Source organism: Orycteropus afer, unplaced genomic scaffold (genome assembly GCF_000298275.1).
Source record: "Orycteropus afer afer isolate SDZICR_OR568_19922 unplaced genomic scaffold, OryAfe1.0 scaffold00017, whole genome shotgun sequence".
Taxonomy (NCBI): Eukaryota; Metazoa; Chordata; class Mammalia; order Tubulidentata; family Orycteropodidae; genus Orycteropus; species Orycteropus afer.
In genome coordinates, this window is record NW_006921604.1 from 1,023,341 (window position 1) to 1,031,371 (window position 8,031).

Here is an 8,031-nt window from a genome sequence, read left to right on the forward strand (position 1 = left end):
TGTACTAGTTTACTATTGCTGCTATTAGCAATTATCACAAACTTAATGGTTTAAAACAACACAAATTTATTATTCACAGCTCTGGAAGTCAGAGTTTCACTGGGCTAAAATCAAAGTGTCATCAGGGTTGTTGTGTTCCTTCTGGAGGCTCTAGGGGAGAATTAATTTCCTTGCCGTTTTTAGCTTCTGAAAACTACCCACATTCATTGTTACATGTCCTCTTCCTCCATCTTCAAAGCTAGCAGCATCTTCCAATCTCTCTCTGATCCTCTGCCTCCTTCTTATAAAGACATTTGTGATTATGTGGCCCACCCAGGTAATACAGGATAATCTCTCCGTGTCAAGATCTTTAACTTACCACATCTGCAAAGTCTTTTCTGCCGTGTAAGGTCGTATTTTTACAGGTTCTAGGGATTAGAACATGGACTTCGTTGAGCCCATTATTCTGCCTACCACAGGCTCTGAGCAGGGTGAGCTTGATTTGCAGGCACCAAGCCGGAACTCAGCCTCCTGCTCCCTATCGACTTTGTTCAAAGTAGAACTCAGTGCGAGCTGAGGGATCACTCTCCTTGGCTAGCCTCACTGGCTGTTGGGACTCTGCTGGGCCACAGAGAAACCAGCCAGGCCAGGCAGCAGCCTCCAGCCTGAAGGCAGAGCCCATGCTGCTCTGGAAGAAGGTGAACCGTGTGGCCTGCTCACCGCCCTTGTACAGATCCTCGATGCTCACGTCCTGTGGGGGCAAGGCATTCAGCTGCAGGTTGAGGTTACCAATTGAGGTGTCAGCCCTAGCCACCTCCAGGGCTTGGCCTGAAAAAACTTGGCTGAGTAGGCCTTATGGAGAAAACTGCCTTCTGCAGCTTCTGCAGGTCAAGGGTCTTGGTACTGGGGGCAGAGGCAGATGGTGGAAACCTGAGATAGGGGGATATGTGGATTCCTAGGGAATCCATAGATGGGCACAGAGATGCCAGGATATCCTGAAGGCCGAGTCAAGCCTGTAGGGTTCCCCAGAATGTGTAGGGCTCTCTCACCTCCAGCTGCAGGGAAGGCCCCTCTTCTGTTTCCACACATGCCAGGCAACGACTCCCTCCCTGGATCCCCAGGAGTATGGGGACCTTGGTGCGGTCCAGGGCTCTGTTGGGAAGTACGCAGATTTTCTCTGGGAGGGAAGAGAGAAAAGAACAAGGAAATAAGGGGACCTCAGGTTTCAGGCTTCAGACAAGTAAGTAAAGGGTTAGGCAGGAAGGAGCTGGACCTACTACATCTGCTCTGGTCCCTGCATGCAGACTGCAGGGTGACCTGGGATTCCTGATGGGGTTGAGATTCCTTCTAGGCAAGGCCTCACTGGAGACAGCCATGACCCTCTGGTGGGGACTGGAGGGAGGAGGAGGAGCATAGGGCCTACGGTAGATAGAGGATAGGGTAAGTCCCAGGGGCTTGAGTCCCAGCACACCAGCTCACCAGCACAACAGTTGTCTGCATCGGGGTCTCCCACCAGGAGCTGGCCATCCCTCATGTATAGCGTCTTCTGATCTGCATCCTTAATTCTGGAACAGTATGGTAGTGCTGATGGTCTGCACCCAAATCCCTTCCATTCCCATGCTCTGAATTACCAGACTGAGCACTGGTGAATTCTTCTCCATTTTTCAGATGAGAAATAAGGGCACTACTCCGCCCAACAGCACATAAAGACCAGGTGAGTCTTAAAGCAAGGGGAGGCCTTCTGGGCTTGTGATTTTGAGTGACTGAGCTTCCTGCCTTCACCCAACTTAGGCACCATTGGGGCCCTTGGAGGAGTGAGGGGAGCTAATGTCTTCTTATGGGTGGGAAAGTGGGTTTTCTGGCCAGTCCAAGTGCTTTTTCATCCCTTCCTGAGTAATTTCCCAATGATGTTCAGGTGTCTCTGGGAGCCTCATCCCAGATTTTCTGAGCCTGACTCAATTTTTCATAGATGTTCATTCTGTTCTATAGGAGTCTTCCTGATGGCACAAATGGTTAACCAAAAGGCTGATGGTTCAAACCCACCCAGAGGTACCTCAGAAGATAGGCTTGGTGACCTGCTTCTGAAAGGTCACAGCCTTGAAAACCCTATGAAGCAATTCTACTCTGCACACATGGGCTCACCATGAGTAGGGGCCAACTTGTTGAGAATGAGTTTGGTTTTCTTGTTTTTTGTTTTTCTTCAATAAAGAGATTATTTTCCTGTATATTGAAAAGTGATTTTCTTTTCAGATACTTTAAAGACTTTTTATAGATTAAAAAAAAAAAAAAAAACTGTTACATGAAGTATGCCAACATGACTACTCCAGCTTTGGGCCTGCGTAAGGTGTGTTCTTGGAAGGAAGGTTGGGCAACCTACTTCTGTAGTGATACTGCCTCAGAAACCCAAGGAGGAGTCACTATGAGTCAGGTCCAACTCAATGGCACACATCACCACCACCAACAACAAGGTGTGCTCTGAGGAGGGACCTATATTACTGGTGCTAAATGCAGGAGGTCAGCAGAGAGCTAGAGCACTGCCTGATTATAGTCGTTATGGTTGGCTGTGGTTGTAATGATCAGTTGGAAGGGTAAATATGTGCTAATGAGGTGGGGGAGAAACCATGGTAAGTGGGTGGAACATCAAAGTCACGCAGCTCATTAGCTCAGTTGTCTGGCTGGTCTCAAAGATGTCTGTCAGTCATTGTCAGGGCCTGGAGAGCCCTTATTACCTTCAAGGACAGAATGTCTGGGCAAACATTGCTGCCTCTAGGAGATTTCTCTCCCAATAACAGCTAATTATAATACTTTTAGCTAATGACCGTATGTGTTTAAAGCAGGTGCACTTTCCAATACAAATAAAGATCTTAAAAGATCCTGGGTTTGCCACCTGGCAATTTTTGTCAAACCTTGACAACCAGAAACTCATCTGTCAGAAACAGGTAATTGTAACATGCTAGCAATATTCTATTTGGAGAACAGAACCCAAGCAATGTGCTCCAAAGCAGTGACATCTGTTTTGTCATCTGTGTGTTTTGTGCATGTGTGTGCTGCTTTCCCAGCCAGATTGGTGATCCTGACTATCCTCCCATGTCTACAGCAGGACTGGGTCCCACGTAGAGGCTGAGGAAATGCATCCCAAGAATCAATCTTATTTTATTTTTATTATGTCTCATCTTATTCCTCAGAAAGCCTGAGTTAGTTTACAACAAAATTACAGACAATAACAAGGTAAAATATAAGAATACAGATCTTGAATGAGAGTTGGAAGCCCAGACTAGGAATAAAGGTCACAGAGGTCAACATATAAAGTTACTGTCATTGAAATTCAGTTGTTGGTGGGCTGCTAGAAAGAGGCCGATGGAGCACCACATTGTTGTTGTTATGTGCCATTGACATAGCGACCCCTCCTTGGGTTTCTGAGGCAATATCACTATGGAAGTAGATTGCCCAACTTTCCCTCAGAGGAGTGGCTGGTGGGTTAGGCACTATGCTACCAGAGCTCCTATGGAGCACCACAGGGAGTGTGAAATCTGATCCCTGCTATGCCTTTTGGTATCAGGGAATTTATTTACCCTCTCTGTACCTCAGTTTGTAGGTATGCAAAACATGTTAGTGAACTTCCTGCTGTAGATTTCTTAGGATGATGGTGAGGCTTTTGACAGGCACTCAGGAAAGAGAGCTATTGTTGTTGTGATGATGATTAAATTTAATTATGAGGTACTTAAGATTTCTAAGGTGAAAAGGAGCCTCAACCATCTGACTCAGCCTTCCTTTTCCCCATGTGAACCCAAACTCCCTGATTAGGAATGAGGGGAATTACAGGAAGACTTACATGTAGTATCTTGCCATGGGAAGGGAGCACATTTCTGTGATCCAAGTGTTCGGTTCTTGCTGTGGGGAAAGGAGAAAAGACCTGTTAGAGAAGTAGGGAAGTGGAGCTTGCTACAGGCTCCAGAATCACCCAGTCATAGGAGAAAGGTTTATGAGGTCACTTGTCTACAATGTGCTTCTCAGAATCCACCAAGGTCTCCCTTGTTCAACAGCTCCAGGCAGCTCTGCCTCTCCTTCATTTGGGGCCATTGAGAACAAGTCAAACTGGCCTGATGATGGTATGTACTGATACCAGCTCTGGAAAACTGGAGAACGGGTTTCTCTAAGTGCCAAGAACACTTCCCAGGCTGGAGAATGGGGTGGAGTGTGCTCCAGTCTGAGGATGAAACTCAGCCCCAAAACCAGACCTGACTTTCCAATCTGGCCCTAGGTTTACTGTTCTCCTGCCTACCTCCCCAGTAGATGGTTAGGTACTCTGAGCTCAGCTGAGGGATGAGCAACCTGGTTAGAAGGAATCACCAGCTTCTAGGGTCTCCTCGGAGAGTTAGAAAGTGTTATTCTTCAGAGCAGGGTGATGGCATCCTCCCTTGATCAGTGTCAGCTCAATGTGCCAGCAGAAATTCAATGCTGGGCAAGTCAAGTTGGTCCCCTGGGGCCTAGAAGATTTTGTCTTGGGAAAGCCCAAAATCTCAGTGTCTAACTTATATCATATCAGGCACTCCCCTGTCTGGGTTCTAGCTAGATAGTGATGGAATGAGAAGGAGTGAACAATGGGCTTCTAGTCCATCAGAGAACCTGGGTTCCTGATGCTGACCCTCTGACAAGACCTCTCCCTTTTGACAGATTCCTATTCCTTCCCTATTGTTTCCAAACTAACTTTCACAGGCCTTTGGCACATACCCCTCATTCTTTCCTCTCTCCACTCCCTAGACATTTCCTCTGGCTGTCTCAGACCTTATCAGCTCATCTGTCCTGGACCAAATACCCTCACCAAATAGCTCTTAACCTTCTCAATTTCATTTCTTTCATTGCTTTAATGTTCCTCTAGTCAGTGAGATTGAAAACTTGAAAATCATTGACAATTTCTGCCACTTGTCCTGACTTGATTTATCAACAAGCCCTGGTAGATTGTTCCTTTGAAACATAACTCTGATTTCTTATTCACAATTATAACTGTGTCTGTCTGTATTCCTGATTTTTCTACTTTCAATCAACCTATGTAAGGCAGCTGGACTGACATTCTAAGTATTGCTTTTACCATATTACCACCCAGCTCTAGGATCTTCAGTGGTTGGCCATTCGTCACTGTCTGGCTCTGGTTTACTGGTCTGATAGTATCTTACGTCTCTGCTGACCCTAAACCACCCCTCCAGGCAGCATGACTTCTTTCTTATCTTCTCACTGGGCATAGCCAGCATTGCCTCTGATCCCCCTGCCTCAAAAGTTATCCCTCCTCATCACCATCCAATTAGATCTTTTGATATTAAGGTTATTGGGCATGGTATCAGTATCTACTTCTGTCAAGTTAATTACCAGCTCAGACAGAGATACAGGATTATCTCACCTAAATCCTATCTTCAGTTTCAACCTCTATAAAATCATGAGATTAGATTACATGGATTAGATTAAAGTGCTTTTCAGATCAAAATATCTATGATTTCATGACTCAGGGTTTAATGAAGATTTCTCCTACTATCTCAACCCTACTCTGAACTCATATGAAATTTCACCTTGCTGTTTATTGGTCTACATAAATACGTTTGTTTCCTTTACAGAAGTTAACAAGATTTTGAAGTCATGAAGCATGGCTTGTAGCTCACATGTAGGTCTCCCCAACTACCATAACTGACACACATTGGTGCTTACAAGCAGGACATAGAAACACACATAGTAGACTTTGAATAACAAGCCTAGGTCGTGGTTCTACTTCTGCTCCTAATTTGTCTTGCTGACTCCCTGAATCTCCAATTTATTGTAAGTGGAATGAAAAGCTGGGCAAGATAAATATCTTTCAAAAAATTTTTTAGGTTTCGCAATACATTTTACAGAGAAACTTAATACATAAAATGGATAAAGATGACCAACTTTTGGTGAACAGGAAGTGATGGAGAACCCTACCAGCTAGCATTTTCCTTGTCCACTGGGGCATTTATAAGGATCTCCCAAATTTCACCAAATACTAGTTGAATACTATTGGCACAGGTAAATTCTACTGAGATTACTTTCTAAAATCTATTTGTTGTTGTTGTTGTGTGCCATCGAGTCAGACCCGACTCATCACGACCCCTCCTTGGGTTTCCGAGGCAGTATCACTACGGAAGTATCCTTCTTTCCGAGGAGTGGTTGGTGGGTTTGAACCGCCAGCCTTCTGGTTAGCAGTCAAGTGCCTTAAGCACTATGCTACCAGAGCTCCTATCTAAAATCTATAGCCTTAAATATTAAAACATATTTATTTGATTTAACTTAGGCCTTTTCATCAAATCTTTTTTATGTACCCCCCAACTTACTTATCATTCCATAGTTTACCATGGAAGGAATATCTGGATATCTATAAAATTTACCAGAAGGAGGGAAAGAGTCAGTGTGTGTCATATCAGAGATATTGACAAAAGGGAGAAGGAAAGAGATAGAGAGAGCACTGCTTGACCACCACTGACCTGCAGAGCCCGGGTCTCTGGAGCCCTGGTACCTGAAGTCTCCAACTGATTTCTCCAGAGCACCTACACTGAGTTTATACTATTGGGTCAGGGTGGGTCAGGCCTGCAGCAATCTCTATAATTGGCTCCAGGATGGGGAAGAAAAGCTTAAGCCTTTCACAATGTCTTTGGCACAGTATAGATAATAAGAAGGTAAGGACATTAATGAATGTTTGTTGAAGGGGGAGAGAGCCATCCATAAAGCCTTGACTAAGGCCAGGCACTGTGCCCTTGCTCTGTAGCTACTGTCATTGACAGTTATTGGTGGTTTCAGCAGCCAGATAAACAGTGCTGGGGTCACATGTCTTCATATCTTCCCTTTTGTGTTTCATGAGACGTCATCTCATGAAGGCTTGAGAAGTGGAAGAGGCAAGGGATAAAGAATATTTGAGGGGTTCGAGTATAAAACAATCTCTGATTCCTAAAGCCCAACTGTGGCCATCGAGGCAGAGTAAGAGCAGAGGCCAATAGAATTTTGAGTGTGGCCCTGTTCTGAAATATGAAAGGGAAGTCTCTGCTTTTCAAGAAGTTTTATTAGTCAGTACCAGTGTGATGAGACAGAACATCTAAGGAAACACAGCTTCAGAGGGCACTGACCCAGTCCCCAGGGACTGGTCAGGCTCTATGTGTCCTGGACTACTAAGCATAAACACTCACAGACAACAATGTAAGGCCAGGGACAAAGAGCACTCAGGTCTATAACTAACATTGCTCATCTCAGTCCACCCATCCATCCATCCATCTGTTGTACCCAGGCTATAAAGGAGATGCTCGGAAGAGAGGAATATGCCAACACACGACAATGCAAATGCACTAGGAAAGTTTATTAGCTAACTTAAATTAGGGTCTTTGCCCTTACCAGGTCAGTGGCTTAAGCAAAAGACCCCCTGCCCCGATATTCTCACAAATTTATGGAACAATATGGGGAGGGGCAGCACCAGGGCGAGAGGGTACAGATGATTGGTTGTTGCTAAGGGATTTAGGGCAGTGATCTAAGATGTTGGGGGACGTAAAGAAACCCCCCGGCTCCAAAGTTCACTTAGGAAAATATTATCTAGGGAGGATGCGGCTCAGGTATGTGGGAGACTTTCAGGAGTCGAGCAAATCTCCGATACGTGCTGAATCCGGATGGCTTTTGTGATGCGTGCTGAGTTCGGAGGAAGTTCCTTGATACATGCTGAGACTGGAGGGCAGATAAAGGCCCTAAAGAGTCCAAAAGTTCTGTTAGTAATGCTGACACTAAAAGGTTTCTGGTTAAAGATTTTCCTGGAGGCTATTAGAGCTCTCAGACTCACACATCCATCCACCCACCCATCCTTTCACAAGAGCATAGTCTTATCTAAGGACCTATGCCTTCACTATGTTTCTCCAGCCCAAGTCATTAATAAAGCCCCATAAAGGGCTTGGTGAGGAAAAGTTAGAGGTCAGTCCAAGACCCAGATTCCTACAGGATGAGAGGTCAAGAAAAATGAGCAGGAAAAGGATACAATTACCATTTTCTAATGCCAGTGTTCATTCCTCACCC

The 8,031-nt window shown here is 45.1% G+C and overlaps 1 protein-coding gene across 1 annotated transcript; it reads right to left on the reverse strand.

Moving 5' to 3' along the window:
* Positions 1–517: 517 nt before the first annotated feature.
* On the reverse strand, positions 518–3,843 carry IL1F10 (interleukin 1 family member 10). The gene is made up of 4 exons (XM_007959396.2): positions 3,812–3,843; positions 1,459–1,544; positions 1,029–1,156; positions 518–730 (listed from the first exon to the last, which is right to left on the reverse strand). Exons 1-4 carry the CDS (start codon positions 3,841–3,843, stop codon positions 518–520), a joined length of 459 nt encoding a protein of 152 aa, XP_007957587.1.
* Between the last annotated feature and the right edge of the window lie 4,188 nt (positions 3,844–8,031).

Excerpts from the sequence above, each read along its gene's own strand:
- IL1F10 (XM_007959396.2), bottom strand. The coding sequence starts at position 3,843 with ATGTGCTCCCTTCCCATGGCAAGATACTACAT. Across the intron at positions 1,157-1,458 it reads TGCAGACAACTGTTGTGCTG|AGAAAATCTGCGTACTTCCC; the intron begins GTGAGCTGGTGT and ends CTTCCCTCCCAG. Across the intron at positions 731-1,028 it reads GGCCTTCCCTGCAGCTGGAG|GACGTGAGCATCGAGGATCT; the intron begins GTGAGAGAGCCC and ends TTGCCCCCACAG.